General features: G+C 54.6%; 3 protein-coding genes across 13 annotated transcripts in view; 2 read left to right on the top strand and 1 right to left on the bottom strand.

Moving 5' to 3' along the window:
- AIFM3 (apoptosis inducing factor mitochondria associated 3) overlaps nucleotides 1-7500 on the top strand; it is a 57520-nt gene extending 50020 nt beyond the window's left edge. For 2 of the 4 annotated variants that reach the window (XM_033075525.1, XM_033075523.2), the window contains 4 exons: nucleotides 64-162; nucleotides 737-812; nucleotides 4465-4569; nucleotides 6236-7500. In XM_033075525.1, coding sequence (XP_032931416.1) covers nucleotides 64-162; nucleotides 737-812; nucleotides 4465-4569; nucleotides 6236-6275 — 320 coding nt within the window. In that variant the 3' untranslated portion in view covers nucleotides 6276-7500. The other 2 variants (XM_033075524.1, XM_033075521.2) reach the window with 2 other exon arrangements.
- Nucleotides 6654-24407, bottom strand: P2RX6 (purinergic receptor P2X 6). Of its 7 annotated transcripts, none has more exons than XR_006163087.1 (12): nucleotides 24007-24407; nucleotides 23751-23895; nucleotides 23496-23567; nucleotides 21356-21431; nucleotides 20834-20927; nucleotides 20489-20569; nucleotides 19628-19769; nucleotides 18703-18812; nucleotides 17290-17383; nucleotides 14910-14975; nucleotides 13551-14212; nucleotides 12950-13389 (listed from the first exon to the last, which is right to left on the bottom strand). XR_006163087.1 is itself a non-coding variant. In XM_033075527.2 (12 exons), the coding sequence occupies exons 1-12, from the start codon at nucleotides 24129-24131 to the stop codon at nucleotides 13351-13353; spliced, it is 1122 nt and encodes a 373-aa protein (XP_032931418.1). In that variant the 5' UTR covers nucleotides 24132-24407; the 3' UTR covers nucleotides 12950-13350. The 7 variants fall into 7 exon arrangements, 4 of the variants coding, with proteins under 4 accessions (XP_042635755.1, XP_032931418.1, XP_042635754.1 ...); XM_033075527.2 differs by having other exon boundaries at nucleotides 14135-14212; XR_006163089.1 differs by lacking the exons at nucleotides 13551-14212; nucleotides 14910-14975 and adding an exon at nucleotides 17049-17171.
- On the top strand, nucleotides 9987-12495 carry LOC117004619 (transmembrane protein 17A-like). Of its 2 annotated transcripts, XM_033075531.1 has the most exons (3): nucleotides 9987-11306; nucleotides 11675-11788; nucleotides 12180-12495. In XM_033075531.1, exons 1-3 carry the CDS (start codon nucleotides 11211-11213, stop codon nucleotides 12438-12440), a joined length of 471 nt encoding a protein of 156 aa, XP_032931422.1. In that variant the 5' UTR covers nucleotides 9987-11210; the 3' UTR covers nucleotides 12441-12495. The 2 variants fall into 2 exon arrangements, with proteins under 2 accessions (XP_032931422.1, XP_032931421.1); XM_033075530.1 differs by having other exon boundaries at nucleotides 9987-11788.
- Nucleotides 24408-24864: the final 457 nt, after the last annotated feature.

The following is a 24864-nucleotide window of genomic DNA, read 5'->3' as shown; positions in this document are numbered from 1 at the left end:
CTGGGGGCAGAGTATGAATCTTGCCCTGGAGTGGCAATTCCCCATCCCTGTGGTCTCTTGCAGGCCGCATCGCCGCACTGAACATGTTGGCCCACGGCACCGAGATCAGCACTGTCCCCTACCTGTGGACAGCCATGTTCGGGAAGAGCATCCGATATGCAGGTGAGGGGCTCCCTGGGGCTGCTGAGTTTGGGCTGCTGGAGTTGTCCTGGGACAGAGAAGCCAAGGTCACCTCCTTCACTGTGAGCCCTCCCTACCAAACTCTGCCACAGGGCTGCTAACCTGCCTGGCTTCCTAGGGGGTTCAGTGCCTCCTCTGAAACCCATCTGCCATGAAGTGCACTTCTCTAAACAGGATGGAGGATTGACTTAAATTAGATACTGGGAAGAAATTCTTCCCCATGACAATGATGAGACCCTGGCACAAGTTGCCCAGAGAAGCTGTGGCTGCTCCATCCCTGGAAGTGTTTAAGACCAGGCTGGACAGAGCTTGAAGCAACCTGGGGTAGTGGAAGGTGTCTCTGTCTCTGTGGTAAAGGGTGGTAACAATATGTTCTTCAATGCCTCTTCCAACGCAAAACTCTCCTGTGATTCTGTGGTTTTTGGACCTGCATCTCCTGGTGGTGGTTTTTTGGCCAATGTAGGACGTTTTCCATGTATTGCTGGAATGAAATACCCTGTCTTAGAGCTGCATCTGGAGGAATTGCTGCTGAATACACTTCTTCTTTGCTTTCCAGGCCATGGGGAAGGATTTGATGATGTTGTCATTCAGGGAGATTTAGATGAACTGAAGTTTGTGGCATTTTACACCAAGTAAGTGTTTCTCTTGTCCATGTTCCTTCAAAGGCATCCATCTGAGATTACTCTGATAGGCTGGAAAATAGTTCTGTCCGTTGTTTTTGTTCACCTGCACACTGAGCTTGTGGGACATTGTATACAAGGCCCTGGAGAAATGATGTTCTGATTGTACACGTTAAACTGGTCTTTGGACCTGGTGTCTCTGCCCTTTGTCCTCATAGTCTTTGTAAGAAGATGATGGCTTCTACTGGCAATTCCTATCAAGTATTTCCTTCCTATCTCATCACCATGTTACTGATTTGTGACCAGTGCTGGACAGACTGCTCAAGCGTAACTGTTTCTGCTTCTGGTTTGACAAATTGAGCTCAAAAAACTCTTATGTCTATCACAAGCTGTGAAGGTTTGAAGGAACTCAGGAACTTTGTTACGTCTGTAGTGAAAACCAGCTCTTCCCCATGTTGGGAGCTTACCTGGGAATGCATTCTTGAGAAGTGTTGGCAGCTGGGATGTGCTGCCTCAGCTATTCTGGAGCCATGCTGGCTGTTCAGACTTGAAAGTCGGTGCACCATGAATTTATTCCGAAAATACTTGCTGCTGTTTATTCATATGTTACCTTTGCACATCCCAGTCTGAAACCTGTGGCCACAGAACATGCTCATGCTGGAACCAGAGGGGTTTCTCCAAGTGCTTTCTGATATTAAGGATAAGGAGAGGGAAACAAGGGAAGCAAAGGCCTGCCCAGTTCAGCCATCAAACCACTTGGCAGCAGCATCAGGCAGGGATAAGGAGGGAGCTCAAGACAGGAGGCAGCTCTGGCTCTGCAGACATCATCTCACTGCCCCTCTGTCCCGTCTCCAATGTACCCCATGCCTTCTCCCTCCCTGAGGGTGGCCCACTTGCCCGTGTTGCTCCAGAATGGAGCCTGGTGATTAGATACATACATTGGGCTTGAAGAGGTATGGGGCTCCCTGCATCACCCTGGGAATTCCCAGTGCTCACCTTCCTCCCCCTGGTATCTGCACACCTTGGCTAAACACTTGCTGCAGGGATCGTGCTCCGACTGGCACCCAGGAACCTTTGCACACTGGATACATCTCACAGTGTTCCAGAACCTTGGTCAGAATTGCCTAAAGGGGTGGGTTTGTGCCAAGACACCACCTGTGCTGGGGAGAGCTGCTATGGAGATATTCCTCTCCTGCAGCCTTTCCATAGGAAAGCCTTTTATCTCTTTATCCCAACCCTAGTTAGAAAGGAAATGTCAGGTTGCTTTAATTAAACATCTGAGGAGGCCATTCAAAGGGAATACTCTGAGCAAAGTGCAAAATCCCTGCTCCATGCCAGGGTCCCATGATCCCTGTGCTATGGTGGCTGCAAGGGACAGGGGCTGCCAGGGGACCTGGGCTTGGCGGGCAGCACTGGGGGTCCCTGCTGAGCACTGTGTTGTTCTGCCACTCAGGAGGGTCTCCCAGAGGTGGCTTGTGGGTACCAGGATGACATTCCATGCTGAGAGCTGGAGGTACTGGGAAGGGGATCAGCCAGTGTGTCCCCTGCTGCTTGGCTCCCTGTCTGTGAGAGGCCACTGGAGCATTTCTTTTTCTTTTTTTGGTGGTGGTTCTTCTAGTTAGTGCTAGTGCTTTTGGACTGAGGACAGTGCCAAGCTAACCATTTCCTGCTGCTTCCTTCTGCTGTGCCCACCCTGTGGTTTGGACTCTTCTCTTCCTGGTCCTCCTTAGTTGTTGCAGGAACCACTGGTGGTTCCCACTCTACAGCCTGGTCCTCAGCATTGGCTTTCACAATAAGGCTTGTTTTGTGCCAGGGTTTGAAGAAGAAAGCTGTTTTGTCAGAGATGTGTAGAGGTCAATAAAAGGCCCTGTGCTGAGAGGTGTAGGGGACAGCACTCTGCAGATGTCCCTGTGGGACACTGCCCTCACAACAGACTGATGTCCTCCTGCCCCTGAGATCTTGAAGACCAGGGAGCTGCTGTGGCTGTCTTCTTCACAGTTCCCCACCTCTGTTATGTTGAACCCTGCAAAGGAAGGGAAGAACATGTAGACACCTCCACTGTGCTTCTCTCTTCCCTCAGTCTTTACCAAAGACTTCTGATTGCTCCAAATTGCAAGTTCAGGGTGGGAATTCTTGTTGCCTTTGAAGACCTTTTGAAAAAGAGAGATTCCTCCTGGCTTCCCCATCTGCCTGACAAAGTATTCAAAAGCCGCTGCTGATGCAGGATGCTCCAGCTCACCAGCACCCCATGAGTTATTTTGCAAAAGGAGCAGCCACCCCATGTCATGCTGACAGAAATATTTGGGCTGCATCCGCCTTCCTGGCTGGTCCCTTTGGGCACTGTCTGGATTTGAGGCTGAGCCAGTGGGCAGTTGGTGGGAGTACATTTTCTGGTTCCCTTGCACACCTTGGTTACTCATTGCTTGGAAAAGCACATCTCCCCCTGGTTTTGATGGATAGATCTATCCAACCACTTTATTTCCCAACTGGGAGCTGTGTCTGCTCAGGAAACTGCTTTCCTTTATTTGCCATGAGCTTATTTAGCAATGGGAGTTTTTTGAAAAAGTCTATGATGGGGCTGCCCCATGGCTTTGCAGACAAATAGGAGAGATAGCTTTAACTCCCATGGCTGCACAAGGCTGAAGTGTCCTCTGAAACATGACTTTTGCTCTCCTTGTCCTGTGAATTAAGCACACATCCCTCCCCACCCCAGCTGCTCTTTGCTCCCGGAGCTCTTCAGCAGTAGATTTAAGAGCAGATCTTGGTTTAGTGGGTGCTTCTACTTTTCAGTTTATTCAACAATATCACCAGAGTTTAAAATATTACCCACATATCTTCTCTGATCTCACACTGTGCATTCAGGTATCTCTTCATGAGTCAGGCTTTGAAGGTTTACACTTGGATTGACCTCGGCAAACCTCAAGTGAGAAGCACCCTTCTTGTTTGCCTGTGACCTTAGCCAAAGTTCCTCCAGCAGTTTTACATCCTCTTCCTTCCTCTTTATTTGTTTTCCACTCAACCTTTGAGGCTGCATTGGGATCCTGCTAGGGGAACAGTCAGCCAACCTGGACATCCCATATGCATGGGGCCTTCTTTGCTGGGGTTGTGGAACCCAGGCATTGGACACCCCAGCTGTCCCAGTGCCTGTGGAACTGCTCAGAGGGGACACTCTGCCTGTTTGGAGGTGGGGATCAGGAAAGGGACATAGAGCATCCCAACTGAGTTTTCCACAGGGAAATCCTGACCACTGGCCTCTCCACTCCCTCAGCACAGGGCAGCAGTGCAGGGGTCACAGCTGGGCATCCTTCATCGTGTCCAGGGTTTTATCCACCATCAGATCTACCTTTGGTGGTGTTTTCCCACAGATGCCCTGATGCCAGAGCTGTCTCCCTCACCCGGGCACCCTAGTGATGCTCACCACATCATTGTGAACATCTGTGGGACCAGTGGGGCCTGTTGTGCCACTCCGTACTTCTCTGTACCCTCTCCTGATTCTTGTTCCAGCCACTAGCACAATCCCTGTGGTGCTCATACCTTGATTCAGGCTTGGCTCTGGAGTGGGTGCTCCTCTTTGCCTCCCTCTTCTCTCCATCATGGTGAGTTTTGGGTGGTGGAGCTGTGACTGTCCAGGCTGCCCTAACTGCTCTGCTCTGCCTGGCCCTAGGAGTGACGAGGTGGTGGCTGTGGCCAGCATGAACTACGACCCAATTGTCTCCAAGGTGGCTGAGGTCCTGGCTGCTGGCAGGACCATCCGGAAGCGCGATGTGGAGTAAGTAGACAGGCAGTGGGAAGTGGCAGTGCCAGGGCAGCGGCTAAGCACAGCCGTGGGGTGCTGGGCAGAGCTGAGCCTTTCCCACTGATATCTCTCCATACCCTTCATGCATCTCCCTTCCTGTTCTGCTTACTTCATTCCCTCTGTGCTGCCTCCAGGTCTGGCATCTCCCACACACGGGGTTTATCTTAAACACCAGCACCCAAATCCTTGCGCAGACAGGAGGGGATGGGGATACTCCCTGCCTTCGGGCGCTTGCAAGCAATCAAGGAAGCAATGCCCTATGCTGGAGTGCACCTGGGTACCCAGTCAGTCAAGGAGAACTGCAGAGAAGGACTGGGTGTGTAGCCTGTGCATAACCCCATATGTACAAACCTGTCCAGAGAACTGGTGGTGCCAAGATGCTGGCCCATGGTTCCTTGGAGTGGAGCCCATAGGCATAGGGCATTTTTCTCCCTTTACTTTGTTTTTAAGACCATGCAAAGGAAAGAGCATAGCTTTGTGCTGAGGGCATGTGCTGGAAGGCAAATGCCAGAGAGGTGATAACAGCTGGGAAGAAGCCTTTAGAGTGGGAGTCAGAGCTGCTAAGGGAATGTGGGTCCCTGTCCTAGGGGTGTTTCCAAATCTGGAATAAAACCAGATCTTTTCACAAGCTCAGGGAGAGGAGCACTCCCAACCCCCAGGCAGCTCTGAGCCAGCTGAGACTCCCTGTGCACCCCGGGGATGGGGAGCATGTTGCACCCCTCCCCCTCAATCCCCAGCTAAGACAGGCTTTGTAAAATGACAGAATAGTTTTGGTTGGAAGGGACCTTAAAGCCCATCCAGTTGCACCCCCTGCACCCTTCCCCTCCACTATCCCAGGTTGGTCCAAGCCCCATCCAGCCTGGTCTTGGACACTTCCAGGGATGGCTCAGCCAGAGATTGTCTGGGCAGCCTGTGCCAGGGTCTCACCACCCTCAAAGGGAAGAATTTCTTGTGCCATCACTCCAGTATATCAGGAAATGGTTGCTGGTGTCCCACTTCGTGGCTGGGAGGGAGGTGGTATCTTGTGGGCATCACAGGGGTGCAGAGGAGCTGCTGACCCTGTAGTGGGGCTCAGGGGCTGGAGGAAGCCAGATTAAATCTGAATATCTTTTCTCTCTTTGTCTCCTGCTGCTTTCACAATTTAAGGCTGTTTGTCCATCATGGCAAGTACGTTTGGTTTGGGGTCCTGAGTGTGCTGGGTGTAAGGGGCTGGCAGGAGAGGCAGCTGGCCCCCTGACTGGGCCATGTCCTTAATTCCCATGTGGGGACACTGGTTACATGGGGGATGTCCTTGTTTTGCATCCCCCTCATGTGGGGGGCAATGCTGGGTGGTAGGGCTGGAGCTGTCAGGAGTCACACCAGGCACAAATCCTGTTGACTGGGACCTTGCTTGGCTGGGTTTTTGGTGGCTTTCCATGGATTTTCAGATGAAGAGCTACTTTTAAGTATAAATAAATAATTGTTTGAGCTCAGTTTTACACAGAATTGAGGATCTGCAGGTGACTTTTTTGGACAGTTTGGTGACAGGTGAGGGAGCAGGGTGCTGGGATGGACACCAAGTACTGGGCTAGCACTGAGGCACACCAAAAGCATTTGCCTGTGCACATGGAGAAACCCCTCTGGCTTTTCTCTCTTTTAGAACTGGAGACATGTCCTGGCTGACAGGGAAAGGCTCCTAACACTGCGGATGGCTGAGCCTTCCTGATGCTGCACTTGCCATGGGGAGATGGGACAGCAGCCTTGAGACCTGGATGAACCTGGCATTGTGCACTGACCTTCCCAGGAGGATCTCCCACAGCTCCTCTGCCCCTGTGCCTGCTGGGCTGGGGCTCTGCTGTTGCAATTGCTATGGAATGCTGGAAATGCAGCCCACAGAGAGTGTGGGGTTTGGCACTGGCAGTGGGCATGGGTGCCGTATGGCTCCAGATGCTGCCATTGGGCTGAGGGTCCCCGGGTGGGTCTGCCCCATGCATGTCCCTCACCCCCATAAGCAGCACGAGTGCCTTTGGTTGCTCTTGTGCTTTCATGCATGATGCTCCTTTCCAAATTCTCTTCGCTTCCTGCAGAGCTCCAATGTGCATCCCTGTGGAGCCTGACATCTGCTCCCTTCCTGCATGGCTGCAGCATTTGCCACAGCTCTCTCTGTGCCCACCCACCCCAGAGGGCATCTGGGTGGGCCAGGAGATGGGGTTACACTGGGTGATCTCTGTGCAGCTGGTGCTTGTGTTGTGCAGGCTGGTCCTGTGCAGCCCTACCAGCAGAGGTGGGTCCCTGTCCATGCTGAGAGCTCTGGAGCTCATCAATCCCCATCCCAGCATCTCCTGTCCTGGAGCAGTCCAGGGGCTGGGGTGTGTTCCCTGTTTCCCAGGGCTCAGTTTTGGCTAGGGCACTGGTAGCTTTTGGCCTGTTCCTGGAGTGCTTAGTAAAGGTACCTTAGAGCTGTGATGGCTCAGCTGCAGCCCTGGGTTGGGTGGCCACCCTTCCAGCCAGACTTGGGATATCTCTCCTTAATGCTATCATGGGATCAGTGCTGTTGCTAGGGTGTTATTCAAGGAAAAGTAGGTGGGGGAGCATTTCTGACTGTCCATTCTCTGGCACTTGTCCAGCATAGTGACAAGGCTGCATTTCCCAACCCACCATGCCAGTGCTCTGCTGTCCTGTTTCCTGCCCCATGCTGAAGATGAGCCATGTCTCCAGCTCAGGAGTGGACCTGGCCAGCCACAGCCCGGTGTCCATCAGCCCAGCAGAGTGGGGGTTGAGGGTCCCCCTTGGAGAGACTCCAGTGCTTTTTTCTGGGGGTGAGTCCTTCTCCAGCAATCAGTGTTTTACCCTGAGTTCCAAACAAGAGGATTTATATTTTTAATTTGATTCACCCCCTCTGAATTAAAGCAATACTATTCTTGGGGTCTGGGTCATTTCTGATTCCTTCCAAGACCTTGGGTCACCTCTGCATGTTGGCCGAGTTGTTCAGATATCTCTTCTCTGGAGACTTCCCACCTCTGTCCAGCTCACCCAGATTTCCAGTCTTTCAAATCTCAGCTGGGTAGAAATGCACAGTGTCTATCACATCTCTGGTTGGTCTCTCCTGCTTTCACTGCAAAGTTTTTCCCAGATGGAATGACCAGGAGGGATGGTAGCAGGATGTGCGCACTCCAGCGCACTGTGATGAACAGGGACCATTGCGGGTCTGCTGGATCCACAAAGCGATGGGAACTTGCCAATCTCATCTTTGGTTCCAAAAGACAAATGTCAATGTTCCTGTCCCCAGGTCCTCCTCTGAGGGCAGGAGTGGCTGGGGCTGCTCAGATCCTGGTGCCCCAGGCAGGGCTCTTCTAGAGTGGCCTAGGGCTGTGGGCACTGCCCAGGTGGAGGCAGCTGCCCAGGTGCTGCCTCACCTTGGCCCACTACCCACAAAGATCTGGCTTTGTGTCCAGTGTCCTGCTGGTGGGATAGTTGGACTTAGCTTTGGCAGCTCCCCAGGGGACCCAGCTGGAGTGCCAGGGGACTCTGGGATACCACAGGGTGGCATTCCCTGGAACTGTGTGTTTTCCCCAAGCTCTCTGTCATATTCTCCATGCTGGGTGAGACTGGCAGCTCCCCCAGCACAACTTTGCTACATTGGGGACTTACTGGCAGAGTGCTTTGTTTTTCAGGAAGATTCTTTTTGACCTCCTTTGCCTCTGATGGGGCCTCATCCGGCAGTGGGCACGAGCTGCATAAAATGGGCATCACCCCCATGTTCACAGTGCTGAAGTCCATTCAGGGGCTGAGGAAGGACCTTCTGCCCCAGTCTATAGCTGCAGTGGGGGTAACAAGTCCCATCCCCTGCTTTTTACAGAGGAGTTGTTTCAGCCAGGGCTGACAATATCACCTGTGACATAAGAAATCCCAGTCACCACTGTAGCTGTCCTTGGGATGTGTGCCAGGTCATGTGCAGGGCTGCTGGCTCAGATGGATATTGCTCTTCTGCCCAGGTGGGGGGTGGTGTTGAACTTGGGACCCCTTATCCAGTGCCTTGGTGAATGCTTCCCAGGGGCATGTCTGTCCTAGACCTGGACAAGGCTGGGTTGTGTTCTCTGCCACCTTTCCAGGCACATCTTGCAACCTCTCATGCCAGTACAGGAAGTTTCCATCCCTTAAGAAACTGCCTGTTGCCATGAGGAATGACAGTCCAGCTGGGACACATGCAGTGACCCCCAACTGCACTGCCCCATCTCAGTTATCTTCACCAGACTGCCCAGGTATCATCTTGGTTGCTTTACCTTGCCTGGCCACGCAGACTCGATGCCCCCAGATCCCGAGGTCTCCACCAGCTCCTCAGATTCTGGGCTATGCCTGTCACCCTTCCCATGTATCAGCTCTGTGCTGGCAGGGCTTGGGGGACAGCTGAGGCTTTGCCTCTGCCCCATGCAGGTGAGACCCCGCTTGAAGAACTGCATCCAGCCCTGGGACCCAGCACAAGAAGGACCTGGAGCTGCTGGAGAGAGCCCAGAGGAGGCCACAAAGATGCTCTGAGGACTGGAGCCCCTCTGCCCTGGAGCCAGGCTGGGAGAGCTAGGGGGGACTCACCTGGAAAAGAGAAGGATCCAGGGAGAGCTCAGAGCCCCTGCCAGGGCCTAAAGGGGCTCCAGGAGAGCTGGAGAGGGACTGGGGACAAGGGATGGAGGGACAGGACAGGGGCAGGTTGGGATATTGAGAAGATGGGCTATAGTGAATAAATTCTTCCCTGTGAGGGTAGGGAGGGCCTGGCACAGGGTGCCCAGAGAAGCTGTGGCTGTCCCTGGATCCCTGGAAGTGTCCAAGGCCAGACTGGACAGGGCTTGGAGCAACCTGGTCTAGTGGAAGGTGTTTGTGCCCATTGCAGGGGGTAGGATGAGATTAACTTTGAGGTCTCTTCCAACCCAAATGATTCTGTGATCCTACAACTTCAGCCAGTTGGACTAACTATGCTTTCAGCCCCAGATGATTTGTTTTTTTGTCAGTATATGGCAGTGAGCTCTGGAATTTCTTTAGCTTTATCCAGGAAAAGAATTATCTTTCTTTGGTTTCTTGTGTTCCTTGAAAGTTTCTGGCCCTTAAAGACCCCATTTATAGCACTTGCTCCCAGTATTTGAGGCAGCTTCTCTGATGCACCTTATGGTGCATCACCTATGGGGTGAGTTGGAGGCTGAAGATCATGAGGTGAGACCAGATCTGTTGGGTAAAATTGACTGAGACTTGCAGAGTGTGTCCAGAGAAGGCAACAGTTCTGAGGAAGGAGCTGAAGCCCCAGGAGAGGCTGAGGGAGCTGGAAAGGGGCTCAGCCTGGAGAAAAGGAGGCTCAGGGGGGACCTTGTGGCTCTGCACAACTCCCTGCCAGGAGGGGACAGCCGGAGGGGTCGGGCTCTGCTCCCAGGGAACAGGGACAGGAGGAGAGGGAACGGCCTCAGGCTGGGCCAGGGGAGGCTCAGGTTGGATATTAGGGAATATTTCTTCCTGGAGAGGTTTGTCCAGCTCTTACACAAGCTGCCCAGGGCAGTACTGGAGTCCCCATCCCTGGAAGTGTTAAAAAAGATATTGACGTAGCACTCGGGGACACTGGTGGTCCTAGCAGTGCTGGGTTAATGATTTAACCTGATGATCTTAGAGGGCTTTTCCCACCTCAATAATTCTGGGATTTTAAACTTGAAGTTCCTGAAGAACCTTTCCCTGCCATTCACCTCTGGCTCAACTACCCCCTGGCACATCATCCCCCACTGCCCTCCCCAGCACCCCTGAGCCTGGGTGGAGCTTGGGGAACTCACAGTGATGGGTAAATGCTCCATGAACCTTGAGGCCTTGAAGAAGCATTTCAGATGAAGAGCACCATCGTCTCATGAGGCATCGTCATCTTTCAGGGGTGTTTGAGTAATATTTGTGCTGGGAGAGGGTGCAGCTGCTGCAAGTCATGGCCACAGGTACAACCTGCCATCACCCCCTAAAAGATGCTGCTGAGGGGAGATGCTCTGTTACTTGTGATTTCCTTGCAACTCCACCTTGTGATTCCTGCGTGGGCTTGGTGTTCCCAGGTGGGAATTCTTCCCCTTCCAGCTCAGCAACCCTGTCCCCAGGGAGCCAATGGCTGTGTGGCCCTGCGCATTACCCTGGCCTGTAATCTCGTTGATTCCTTCCTGGCTAATCCTGGTGGAACGGGGCTGGGGTGAGCAGGGCTCAGCTGCTGTCCATGGCTGCGCTCACCCCGCTGCCTCCCAGCCTGCGCCGGGGCTTGGTGGCCTTCAGCAGCTCCCTCTTCATCAACAACAAGACGTGGGATAGCGGCACTGCCCACTCCTACCAGCCAGGTATGGGCAGAAGGGCTCTGCGGAGGGGCTTGGGAACAGGAGCTTCACTGTGACTCTGCTCAGCACAGCACCAAAGCACCCAGGTGCCTCTGATGCAGCAGCACCCTAAGGGTCCCTGAACCCACCCACCAAGGAGGGGAGCAAAAATAAGAACATTTTCTGCAATCAGCTGCTTGTGGGACCCAGGGTCAGTTGCTCCCTTCTGCAAGCTGAGGGGGGGGTCCCTCTGGGCAGGGGGAGCCCAGAGCTGGTGAGCAGCCTTCCCATCCCTGCCTCTCCTGCCTAGCTCACGAGATGCTGTCTAGCCTGCCTCTCCAGGTGATGCTCTACTTCAACGTTTACTACTTCCCAGTCTGGTGCCTGGCTGAGGGGATTATGCTGCACCTGAAGGTACCCTCCCATGGGGCACACAGGGATGGGGAGAGCTGCTCCTACCAAGTCTCCCTGGCTTGGGTGTGGGACAAAGTGGGCAGGGAACAGAGAAGCCTCTTCAGAATTAATGGATTCCCAAAATGCCCTGACCCCCCATGAGAAAAGATTACTCATCTCTGTCTGCTAGAGATGGAAATCATGAACTTTCCGGGCAGGAATGGTTAAAATGGGGGGCAAGAGTAGGCAGAGCTGGGCACCAGCATGGTGAGCTGGGTATGGGGAGGAGGGTACAGGGAGCTGGGCATCAAGAGCAGGGAATGGTGCACGGGGAAATGGAAATTAGGCATGGACAGCTAGACTGGGACAAGGCTGTGCCCCCATTACAGTACCACCTGCTGCCTTGGCACTACCAGTTCCTGCTGGTCACAGCCTTCCTCATCCTCTCACTCGCTGAGGGCTCCCGCCTCTACCTAGGCTACCTGGGAAACCTCCAGGAGAAGGTAATACCCTCTGCCCTGGCCACAAAGCCCCCCTGTGCTCAGTGAGGTCCAGTCCAGCTGGGGAAGCTGGATGTCCCCTCACTTAGGACCCAAGTGCCCATCACTGTCCTTCCTCTGGAGTTCTACCTGGAGCTGTCCCAGCAGAGAATCGTGGGTGCAGGCCTGACTTGGACAGGGGGAATGAGGGGGACCCACTTGCCCTCCTGCTGTATTTCTCCCCTTCAGCACTGGTGAGAGTTTGACAGCACCTGACCACACCTCCATAAGGCAGGGACATGCCTGGTGCCAAGGCCTGCAGAGTATGATGCAGAAACCTCCAGGGCCACAGAAGTTCCCCCCCCCAGCCCACCACTGCTTCCTTGCCCTGTCTCAGCAGGTTCTGATCCTGCAGGTGCCCGAGCTGGCTGGGTTCCTGCTCCTCTCCTTCCTGATCCAGCTGCCTCTCCTGCTCTTCCTGCTGATGGACAGCCAGGTCATCCACCTGCCACTGGAGGTGCCCATGCACAGCTTGTTCCTGGCCTTCCTCCTCCTTGAGATCGTGGCTGCCTTCCTGGCACTGAGGACCATGACCAAGCAGCTGGCAGCACAGTTCCACCTGCGGCAGCTGCAGGAGGGTGGGAGGGGCCAGCTGGAGCTGGGGGGCACAGGGTGACAGGCAGCTGAGATGGGATGATGCTGCAGGACCCCTCCACCTCACACAGTTGGTCCTGGCATTAAACAGTGCTTGAACCCAGACACTGTTTCTGAGCTTTGTGGAACCCCCAGAGCAGAACCCAGGCAGAACCCAGCAGAAGCCCAGCTAATAATCCCTGCCTTGCACCAGCCAACACAGGCTGGGAACAGTGGGAGTGAGGGGTCAGCACCTCTGAAACATTCCAGCTCACCCCAGGGCTGCGCCTATCCTTGCTGAGCATCAGCCCTGGCAGGAGGCAGGAACCAGGGTGCAGGAGCCATTGCACACCCCTAGGAAATACCAGTCCAGGGCTGGAACCTTAAGCTCAACTCCTAAACCCTCTCTGAGCTTCCAGGGAGCTTCTGAGAATCCAGGTGGCCCTCATGAAGCCATCCCAGCTGGAAGCATGCAAGGTGCCATGGGGTGCAAGACCAGCATTCCACAATCCTACAGTCCCTCCAGAGCTAGAGACAGAGCAGAGTCTCCTCCCACTTCCAGAACAGCTTTATTCCATTGCATCCCTGTTTTTCAAGGGAAATCAAGACCCCATGACCATTGGAACGTGGAGAAATGCAAAATGTTTTAAGCCTCTTGTTCCAAGCAGGACCAGCAGTTCCCCAGCACACTCTGGATCTGGGGCAGCTGTGCAGGCAGCTCTGCTCTGGCACTGGCTGTCAGTACTGGGAGCTGCCCCTAGTATGGCTTTGCGCTCCAAGAGCCAAGAACTGCTGCCAGTGCTTCTCTAGGAAAGGCAGATCCTAACCACAGCAGTGCCCACATGGGCCAGGACTGGCCCACCTCCACCGAGGCTGCAGCTATGTCTCCATCATATCCTCCTGAAGGTGGCTCTGGAGGGAAGGGTCGTTGTGGTGGAGCATTCCTGATGTCCCTAAGTTGTGGCCTCAGGCTTACCTTTAGGGGGTCTTGCCTGCAAAATTAACAGGGACATCATTATACAACAGGTATGGAAGCAGCCCAGGTGGCCCTCGGCATCTATACTTGGTTCCATGCAACCAGATTCACTGTCCAGGACCCCCACTCCACTCTGGATTTGAGATCAGGCATTAGGGAAGTTTCTGCCCCACTCACCCATCCGCAGGATGGTGCAGCTTTGGGACAGTTCACCTGGAGATGGGGGAGCTCAGCCCTCAGAGGTTCCAAAGACTTGGTCAGACAAAGCTGGAGATGACCTGAGGCAGGGCTGCCAGCTCTCCTGGTCTGTAGGGGCCTCCCTGTGACTCCCCAATTCATCAGGGCAGTGAATTCCCACAATGGAATCATGCTTGTCTCATAAACTTGTCAGTGAACTGCAGAACAGGATGTGTGCTGAAGAGCTGGCCTCTCCCACACGGAGTCCCAACAGATTCCATTTGGAAGAGGGTGAAAAAGCATAGAGCCAGGTCAGTTTTCCAGGTAAAATCCCCATGGTGACCCCTTGATGGATGTTGAGGTAGCTGAGGTCTTGGTGCAACTTTGCCTGCTGGATCCCTCTCCCAGTTCAGACTGGCAACCAAGCCCAGCCCCCAACCAAGCCCAAAAGTTGGACACTAAGAGCTGTTCCACCAGGCTTTTCCCTGATCTTGGGAACTGAGTTTTAACCAAAGGGCAGAAAATCATTAAATCCAGAATGATTCACTTCAAAACTTCTCTCTCCCATGTGGCCCTATTCTTACCTCCTCAAACTTCTCCTTCCAATAAAGGTCAGCCTTTGCATCCAGGTAGAGCAGAACCAGGTCACAGACCATCGTAGCCTGGAGACAGACAAACATTGAAGATGGGAAACTTCCCACAGGAATGCCTGGTCTTCCATCCTGGCTCCCACTGAGCCCTGCAGCCAGCTGTGGGCATTTGTTGAGGCAGTGAGCTAGCCCTGCCTCCAGCCAGCTCCACTGGCTCCTCTCTGACCCAAACCAGTCCTAGGAGCTGCACAAGTCAAAGATCCCCAGACTGGGGATCCCCAGTGGATGGTCTGTTCCAGCACCCTCACAGTCACATATAGATGGGGATGAGCATGTCAGGGAGGAAAGGGGGGCAGGTGGGGGACCTCCCTGTTACTCTGCTGGAAGGGAAGAGCCACAGAAGGGCTCTGAAAGGGATTGCCCCACCACAGTGACAGGACACTGGGTCCCTTCAGAGTCAGAGGAGAAGCAGAGAGGAGCTGCTTTCTCCTGCCAGCAGTATCCCAGTGATGCTCTGTCCCAGGATCCACACAAAAACGTGACCTCTGTGAGATGTGACCCTGGCAGCACTCAGGGTCAATCATACCCAATCCAGTAGTGTCATTACTAATGGTCCAGGGAGACCTGAGCTAACACCCTGCCAGACCATCTCCCCTCTGTGCTAGCTGGCACTAAGGAAGCCTTGTGCCCAGACAGGCAGGGAAACAACTGAGAAGTGGCAAATCCCAAACCATGGATCAAAGGAAAAGAGTGTATCTGGAGTACTCACAGCACCAAAGAAGGCGATGCTGGTGCCGAAGCTCACAGCAGTAGGAACAATGCTGAACTTCCCAGCCTGGAAGCAGTGGAGGGGTAAGAGAGAGGGTGGAGAGTGGTCAGAGGGGTGAGAAGGTTGTGGACTGAGCCTTGTGGAGCAGCATTCTCGAAGTCAGGAGGTGCTGGAAGGATCCAGGGATATTTTGTATATTTGTAGGAACTGCTGTTGTGCTGACTCCAACCCCCTTTGGGTGTTAAAAAAGGGACTGAGGAGCCTGATGATGTGGAAGTAGCAGAGGTTACTGTGACCCACCTGCTCCTACAGGCACAGCAGGAACCACCCTCTTGCTGCAGCTGCCACCCATGGAACCACATCCCAGCAAACACAACCCTGATGTGTCCTTTCCTTCACAAATGAGTCTAGTGGTTTCTCTTCTGGTTGTTCTCTCCTACTCCACAGCTTCTGGACCTGGTCTCTCAGCCTAGTAGTAGTACACTGTGTCCTGCACTGTGTGCTTCACCTTCTTCAGGTGCAAAAGGCACTGCTGAGCATGAAAGACCAGCTGTGGACATCTCTCCATGTGGGAAGGGCTCTCAGCACAGGCTCCCTCTTTGTTAAAGCTAAGCACTTAGTTTGTGAGTGATGCTACACAGAGTAGCATCAACAATCATGGAAACATGGAAAAATTTGGGTTGGAAGAGACCTTAAAGCTCATCTCATCCCACCCCCTGCCATGGGCAGGGAAAACTTCCACTATCCCAGGCCACTCCAAGCCCTGTCCTACCTAACCTTGGATACTTCCAGGGATCCTGGGACAGCCACAGCTGCTCTCGGCCCCCTGTGCCAGGGCATCCCCACCCTCACAGAGAAGGATTTCTTCACTATATCCCATATAACCCTGCCTCTGGCAGTGGGAAGCCATTCCTTGTGTCCTGTCCCTCCATCCCTTGTCCTCAGTCCCTCTCCAGCTCTCCTGGAGCCCCTTTAGGCCCTGGAAGGGGCTCTGAGCTCTCCCTGGATCCTTCTCTTCTCCAGGTGAACACCCCCAGCTCTCCCAGCCTGGCTCCAGAGCAGAGGGGCTCCAGCCCTTGGAGCATCTCCATGGCCTCCTCAGGGCTTACTCTGGCGACTCCAAATCTTTCTGGTGTTGGGGACACCAGAGCTGGAGGCAGCACTGCACGTGATTAGGGAAGAGGAGCAGACTCTCCCTTAACCTCCTACTCACACTGCTGGGGGTGAGTCAAGGACATAGGGGGTTTTTGAGCTCTCAGTGCAAATGGCTGGGGCATGTTCAGCCTTGATCATGCCACACCTTTTCCCACTTAGGATACTTTTAATCAAGAAGGGATTACAGTAATTTCACGATTATAAGCCGCATCATTTTCACTAAAATTTTGATCCCAACCCGGAAATGCAGCTTACACTCATGAGCGGCTAATATGTGAAAGAAGTTCAGAAATTTCTAACTCTGGAAGTGCAAGCCGAGGTGCCGAGCCGAGCACCTGCCAGTAAAACCCAGGATTGCACGACTGTTACAAATTGGTTACTCTGTTGCATGGTGGGTGGAGGCGGGCTCTGTGCCAGCAGCACGGGGGGGAAGGCGGGGGCTCCCTCCTGCCGGCCCTGCAGCCTGGGGGAGGCGGGGTGGCTCCGTGCCCGCCTCCCACCTGCGCCGCAGGAGCGGGAGTGGGCGGAGGGGCTCCGTGCCTGCCTGCCACTGCAGGAGTGGACGGGGGGCTCCATCCCTGCCTGCTGCCGCGGGGCAACGCTGGGCCGGGGCGACCGAGCCTGGCAGCAGCGGCGGCTGACCCCGAGCGGCAGTGCCGAGCTGGGCCACCTGGCCCCGTCGGTGGCTCCGAGCCGAGTCAGTAAACCCCACCATCCCACGATTCTGTTACTATTTGGCAACTTTGTTGCACACAGGTCCTTGCTGCAAATGACAGAGCGGCTTATAATCAGGTGTGGCTTGTGCATGGACAAAGAACGAAATGTTGCTGACACCCGGAGATGCGGCTTATAGTCAGGTACGGCTTGTAATCGTGAAATTACTGTAATTGCCCAGGGTCAGTAGAGTTCAGATTGCTCTTTGTTAGGGCGCTCCCACCATTAAGATCGGCAGAAAGAGACACCCACAAGCCCAGACCAGCTCACCTTGCTTACTGAACACTTCACAGCCCCAGCCTTCAGAGAGGGAAATCTACCTCCTCAGGGCATTACCAAAAGGTTTTTCTTCAAATGGGAGAGACCATTTTCTCCTGCTCTGCTTAGAAAACTCTGGAAAGAGGTAAAGAGCTCACCCAGGTGAGGGGAAGGGATGGTAGCAGAAACCACAGGGGCAGAGTGGGAGCAGTGGTGTGAGGAGTCAGCCCTGGGGCTGAGGAGCTCATAGTACCTGGCCGTGCACAGAGATGTCAAAGTGGATCCCATAGAGCTTCAGCAGGTTCCGGTAGAGCTGCCGCTGCGAGCCCCAATAGTAGGAGGCAGTTCTGTGGGAGACATTGGGCATGGCTCAGAAAGGCAGCTCCATGCAAGGCAGGGAGGGAAGGGGATGCCAATGCCAAAGGATTGCTGTGAGTTCTTGGGTGTCCTCCAGGTTGGGAACTGGGCATACACATACAGCGATGACTCACTGGCACCAACAGCAGGCATCAGCATCCCCTCAGCATCCAGTCTGGGCCACTGGGAGCATGCAGCTCTCAGTGTGCCCACTTCAGGTGGGGACAGTCACAGGTCCTTGCCCTCAAGCAGGAAACGCCTTGCTCAGCTCCAAACACAATAGAACTACTAAGTATGGGAACTGCCACAGCATCCCAGTACTGACAGGCCTTGTCCTGAATTACCATTCCCCCTTGCCTTGGAATCACTGAATCACTGGAAAAGGCCTCTAAGATCATTAAGTCCAACCAATTAACCCAGCACTAACCCATGTCCCCAGGTGCCACATCTACAGAGTTTTTAAATCCCTCCAGGCATGGGGGCTCCACCAATGCCCTGGGCAGCTGTACCAGGGCTGGACAAACCTTTCGGTGAAAAGATTTTTTCTAACATCCAATCTAAACACTGCCTTAGTGTAACTTCAACCTATTCCCTCCAGTAAGGCTCCTTGTCACCTGGGAGCAGAGCCCAACCCCTCCAGCTGTCCCCTCTTGTCAAGGAGTTGTGCAGAGCCACAAGGTCCCCCCTGAGCCTCCTTTTCTCCAGGCTGAGCCCCCTTCCCAGCTCCCTCAGCTGCTCCTGGGGCTCCAGCCCCTTCCCAGCTCTGTTCCCTTCCCTGGACATGCTCCAGCCCCTCCAGGTCTCTCTTGTCAGGAGGGGACCAGATCTGCCAGGACTGGAGGTGCCCCAGCAGTGTTTGCATACAGGGAACAGGCACTGTCCCCTGTGCTGCCACATCAGGGCTGGCACAGATCAGGTGCCCTTGGCCTTCTTGCTCACCTGAGCACACCTAGGTTCATGTTCACCTTCAGGTCCTTTTCTGCCTGCAGCTTTCCAGACCCTCTGTCCCCAGACTGGAGCATTCCATGGTGTTGTTCTGACCCCAAGACAGGGCCTGGCACTTGACCTTGTTGAACCTCACACCATTGGCCTTGGCCCATGGATCCAGTCTGTCCAGATCCTTCTGCAGGGCTTCCTGTCCTCCAGCTGATCCCCACTCCCACCCAGCTCAGGGTTATCTGTGAAGCGACAGAGGCAAACTTCCCGTCCCTGCTGCTCCTCTCAGAGCATCCATCAGAACTGAATTCTCAAACAACTGCTATGTGCTGATCCCACAGGCCTGTGTGGGATGCTGTCCCAGCATCTTCACCTGAAATTGTACATTGTGTCCTGCAGCCTGAAGGAATACTGTGGCTGGCACTGGGTAGCAGGGTGGTCCAGGTCGCAGTTCCACTCGATAAGAATTCTGATGCTTCCCCCCTGCAAAACACATTTTATTCCAGGAGAAGCATGGGAATAGCTTGGCTGAGTTCTGGTCAGACATTCTCAGATCACATATACAGTAATTTCACGATTATAAGCCGCACCATTTTGACTAAAATTTTGATCCCACCCCAGAAATGCGGTTTACACTCAGGAGCGGCTAATATGTGAAAAAGTTTCTGAAATTTCAAAACCCAGAAGTGCAAGCCGAGGTGCTGAGCCAGCACCTGCCAGTAAAACCCGGGATTGCAGGATTGTTACAAATTGGTTACTCTGTTGGGCGGTGGGTGGAGGCGGGCTCTGTGCCAGCAGGGCAGGGGGGAGGCAGGGGGCTCCCTCCTGCCGGCCCCGTGGCACGGCAGGGAGACGGGGTGGCTCCGTGCCCGCCTCCCACTGGCGCTGCAGGAGCGGGGGGCTCCATGCCCGCCTCCCACCGGTGCTGCAGGAGCCGGGGGCTCCGTGCTTGCCTGCCACCATGGGGCAGCACTGGGCTGGGGCGAGTGAGCCCGGCGGCAGCAGCGGCTGGCCCTGAGTAGCCCCGCTGAGCGGCAGCGCCGAGCTGGGCCACCTGGCCCCGTCGGCGGTCCCGAGCCGAGCCAGTAAACCCCGCCATCCTGCGATTCTGTTATTAACTGGCAACTTTGTTCCTCACTGCAAACGACAGACACCCAGAGATGCGGCTTATAATCAGGTGCGGCTTGCAATCATGAAATTACTGTACTCTTAGCATTTCAGGTCAGTCCTCTGCTTTTTCCTCACATCCTGTGGGAATTTTGAGTCACCTTCCACAGTTGTATTAAAAAAAAAAGTACCAGGAGTGCGAGGTCTCCAAAACTCTTTCCTGCTGCTTCCACCATGTCACGGACACGGAACACAGGGCAGGAGGGGTTGAAGACTGGATCATATGTGCAGCTCTTGAAATAGCTGGGGTCAGTGGTTTGTAAAGTGTTGCACCTGAGACAGGAAAGAGGTGGGACAAGGGTGTGGGAGATCATAGTGCCCAGCTGTGGGACTACAAAGGGGACCCTCTCATTCGGCCCACCAGTGCTCCTTTAGTCAATGCCTTGCCTAAAGCCTCAGATGGAGAGAGGGTGGAGAAAAATTAGCCCAGAGGAACCTCACATGGAGTTATTCTCTATAGCATGTGCAATGACCTTCCCTTCCACCTCTTTGTGCTCACTGGTTTCTTCCCAGTATCCAGCTCTAATCACTGCAGGGACAGTAACAGCAGGGACAGTTCATGCCACGTCTCCTGCCATGGTAAGGCAGCACAGTCAGTGTGCCTTGAGCTGTGGGGCCAGTGCACTCTCTAGTAGCCTTCTGTGAAACCACTTTGAAAGGCCTAAAAGACAAAAATAGTAGTTTCACTTCCAAATGAGAGCTTGGGAATTGCTGGCCTTGTCTAGCTCTCTGCAGTGCTCTACATGGGCAGATGGACACCAGTCCCCCTCTCTGAGGTGTCCCCATCCCACCGCTCTTAGAGCTGCACACCCAGCACAGCTGAAGTGACCAGTATTCACCTCATCACCTGTCCTGCCCTAACTGCCCCAGCACCACCTGCCCTGGGTGCCACTGGCTCCACGAGTGCTTTCGCTTCTCAGCCCCATGACAGGCTCAGCGCCAAGGTTGGACCAGGCTGCATGCTCAGCCCAGCTAGGAAGTATGATACTTACCTGGAGAAGTTAAATTTGGTGAAGTGGACAGTATTTTTTATAAAAATAGTGAAATGCTCTGCCTCGGCCAGAAGAGGTTTCCTAGAAAACAACCACCAACAAAGTCAAGTCTTGCACAGTGGCCATGGCCCCATCTCCCAAGCTCTGCAGTCTCTCCTGCAACGCCAGGATTTTGGCTACAAGGGACAGTGCAAGAAATGCTCTTGGATTAAGTCCTCTGAGTTTAATTGACCAGAGGTCTCCCTAAGCCTGGCTGCCCCTTGGGCAAGTGTGGTCAGACTTCTGGTAACATGGAGGGAGGGAGCCAAAGCTCCCAATATCTGCTGTCTCCTCGTGTATGATTACCTGGCCAGGGTGTCATTCTCCACAGGGCACCAGCCATAGATTTCACAGGTGGAATGTGTGGCATTGAACATCAAACATTTCCCAGTTTTTATCCCTAGAAACAAGACAATATAAGACAGGCTGAGAGAGTTGATCACCTGGAGAAGACTTTAAAGAGACCTTAGAGACCCTTCCACTGCCTAAAGGGGCTCCAAGAGAGCTGGAGAAGGACTTGGTACAAGGGTCTGGAGGGATAGGACAAGGGGGTATGGCTTCCCACTGCCAGAGGCAGGTTTAGGTGGGATACTTGGAAGGCATTCTTGGTTATGAGAGTGGGGAGGCCCTGGCACAGGGTGCTGAGACCAGCTGTGGCTGCCCCATGATCCTGGAAGTGTCCAAGGCCAGGCTGGACAAGACTTGGAGCAACCTGGGATAGTGGAAGGTTTCCCTGCCCATGGCAGGGGGTGGAACAGGATAAGCTTTAAATTCCTTTTTAACCCAAACCATTCTAGAATTTTGTTTTTTTAGCAAAACACCCAGTACCGTTGCCATGAACCACAGGGTTTCCCATGGGACAATCTGCATCTTCTGTGCACATCCCGTCGAGGACAGAGGGGCTCTGGGAGGGACAGAGAGAAGTGCTGTCACTGCTACCTGAGGCCATGCTGTCACTCCCCCCCTTTGCTGCACTGCTGCTCCTGCTTCTCCAAATGCTTCCCAAACAGTTAGAGGTGAACATTCACCAGCCTCTAGCCAGTCAAAAGAAAGGCATGTCCAAGGGGCAATCCTTCCTCTCCAGAGCACTCGTGTCCTGCTGCTCAGTGGGTGAAGGAAGCCTCAGGAGCTACCTCAGATCTTTCATATGAAACTGGGAACCAGCACAGACGGATTCAGGAGGGCCCTAATGACTGAGCCCATTAATCATCTTGTAAAGTACCATAAAGAATTCCCTGGCAGAGATCTTAGTAGATCCTAAATTCATCATAACACAACTTTTACAAGAGACAGGGAAAGCTTCACCCTTACTCTGGACCTACTTGGAGCAGTAAAAGCTTCTTATTCAAACACAGAGAGATGATGGTAGTTGGGGAAATACCACTAACACTTCCCCTAGCTACTCCAGGCCATGACAGGAGTCACCAGCTCAGCTCACCAGAAACCCACCTCCCCAAGCTCTGGGGGGCACAGAGGCCCAAATGCAGGAGGGCAATCCTCAGTTACAGAGTCAGAAGTGAGGGTCTGTTGAGGCCTTCCCCTGGGCTGCCCCAGGATAGCCTCAGCCTCTCATTCAGGAGTAAAACCCACTAACGGCATCTGAGAAGCAGCATCTTTGGGCTGGGTGGAGCCTGCCTAGGGGTCTGGAGTCACTATGGGATGCAGGAGAACACCTCGGGATTGCACAAGGTGTTTAGGGAATGGGTTATTTAGGGGAGGAAGAGAAGGCATGGGAAGGAGGGAACTTGGTATTCTAAAAAGGAACAAAAACACTGGAATATAAAGGGATAAAAGGATGCAAAGACTTTTAAGTGCAAGTACAGCTGCTAAAACAGCTTAGCTTGCATTTGGTGCTGCCTCTGGCCACAGACACACTCATCTGCCAGCACCAAATACTCTGGTCATCAAGAACATTAAGACAGCTCAAACTCCTTGCAAAGCCAAAAGCTGCCACTGTTAAATATTCAAAGCTTTCCAAATATGAATGTTATCTACAGCCCCAGTGCCAGGAACTGAGGAACTCTTGGAGACCAGCACAGGGTGTAGGCTGGGACAGGCACCCACACACACCCCAGCCCTGGAACAGAATGAAATCCTCAGCTCTGTGTGTCTTGGCTTGCACACTGCAAACCTAGCATCTAGATGTACCCGTGGCAGCCTGTGAGAACCCCAAAATGCCCTATAGCACTTGTCCTCCCCCCTGTTGGGACTTCAGAATCTCTCAGCATTTTAAAGATGGATCATTGATGCCATTTTCCCTGATCCAAATCTGGCATTTCTCCTCCCCTGCAGCATTTGGCCACAGCAGGAGCTGAAGGGACCTTTAGGACAACTGGTGCTAGGCTTAGGTACAAAGTGCCACCAATGGTTCAGCGTAAAGGACAATTGCTCCCATCTGCTGAGCGGGGTCCAGCCTGGGAGAGTGCAGCAGAGGAGCTGGCCTGACTGCAGCCTTAAAGGGTAAAATTTTGCCCAGAAAACTTATACCATTAAGTATCCAGCTCGCTGGCTGGAAAACCATCTAGACCTTGTGTTCCATTCCTCCTAAAAATAGAACACTAAGATGGACATTACTCCTGCCGTAGGGAAACATGACACAGATATCCATGGAGTCTGTGTCTAGGCATCCCCTTGTTCAAAGGCAGCAGAAAACCTGGAATGGTCATACAGTGCCACCACACAAAGAGTTCAGAGCTGGAGAGGCCCCATGTCCCCTGTCCTGGCCACCACAAACAGTTGTGGTAGAGCATGTGGATACACATCTTGGCTCATCAAGGTATGACAGAGCAAGTGCAGATACGCTGGGGAGCGCTACGAAGCAGTGAGAATGAGGGGAATCAGGTTTCATGGGATATATAAACCTATTTTTCCCTTTTATCTGGTCTTCCACTGGATTCCACAGAGCAGCAGGACCACTGGGTCCCTCCCACCCCTGTGAAGCCAAGCTGGGCCAGGTCCATTCACTCACCTCGGGGCAGGTGCCTTGGGCTTGCTGGATTGTGGCAGTGAAATGGGTCACCAGGAAAAGCACATTTTCTCCCTGGGAAGCAAGAAGGCGCCATCAACGGTGGATCCAAGGGGACGCCCTGTGACACCATGGGTGGAACAGGTACTAACGGCCTTGCCAGGGCTTTGGGAGGCCAGTGGTACCCGCGGCATCCCCTTGCCAAGGTGACTGACTGTATGTGTGACCTCCCTGACCCCGCCCGGGCCTGGCCCTTACCTGCGGGGGCCAGGTGAGATCCGCAGCGTCCCAGAGCCGCCGGCCCGCGGCCTCGGCGGCCGCCGCCCCCTTCACCTTGGTGACCACGGCGACATGCGGGGCCGCGTCGCGCTCCTGGTACCCCTTCTGCAGCAGCAGCACCCACCTGCGGAGGGCAGGGGGGCTCTGAGGAACCCGCGGCCGGGCCCGAGGGCTGGGGGGAGGTCCCTACCCCAGCAGGGACCGGCCGCCCCGAGGGCTGGGGAGAGGTCCCTACCCCAGCAGGTAGCCAAGCGTGCTCAGCTGCAGCAGCCGGTGCAGCAGCCCCACCCGCCGGTTCCGCGTCACCGAGAACTTGGCGGTCTTGTAGTCGAGCAGGGACCCGCAGGGTGGGCACGCCATGGCAGCACCGGGGGGAAAAGCGGGCACGGCGGAGAAAGCGGCAGAAATGGCAAAGGGGGGCAGGGGAGGATAGCGGCACCAGGAGGGAAAGGCGAACACGGTGGGAAAGGGGGCCAGGGGAGAGAACGGCGGCCACGGTGGCGATAGCGGCCCCAGTAGGGAACGGCGGGCACGCTGCGAAAGGCGGTCAGGGAATGGAAAGGGGGACACGGCGGGGACAGCGACACTGGGAGGGAAAGGCGGGCACGGGGCACTGCCCGCACCGCCCGCCAGAGCCCGGCCCCGCCCCGCACTCAGCCCCGCCCTCCCTGCAGCCGCGGCGGCGCAGGGCACGGCGGCGGGGCCCGCGGGGCGGGGGGGCGGGGCCCGCGGGGCGGGGGGGCGGGGCCCGCGGGGCGGGGGGGCGGGGCCCGCGGGGCCCTCAGGCCGCAGCCCCGCCACCGCGGCGAGTGAGGGGCGCCGCGCGTGCGGGGCGGCCGAGTGGGCCTCTGCCGCCGCAGGCCTTGCCCACAACGCACAACGAGAATCGCTGAATGGCTTGGGCTGGAAGAGACCTTAAAGCCCATCCTGCTTCACCCCTGCCAGGGCAGGGACACCTTCCACTGTCCCAGGCTGCTCCAAGCCCCAATGTCCAACCTGGCCTTGGGCACTGCCAGGGATCCAGGGACAGCCACAGCTTCTCTGGGCACCCTGTGCCAGGGCCTGCCCACCCTCACAGGGAACAATTCCTTCC

Source organism: Catharus ustulatus, chromosome 18 (assembly GCF_009819885.2).
Source record: "Catharus ustulatus isolate bCatUst1 chromosome 18, bCatUst1.pri.v2, whole genome shotgun sequence".
Classification (NCBI taxonomy): Eukaryota; Metazoa; Chordata; class Aves; order Passeriformes; family Turdidae; genus Catharus; species Catharus ustulatus.
The sequence above is the reverse complement of the archived record's forward strand: the minus strand, read 5'-3'. Positions and strand labels throughout refer to the sequence as shown.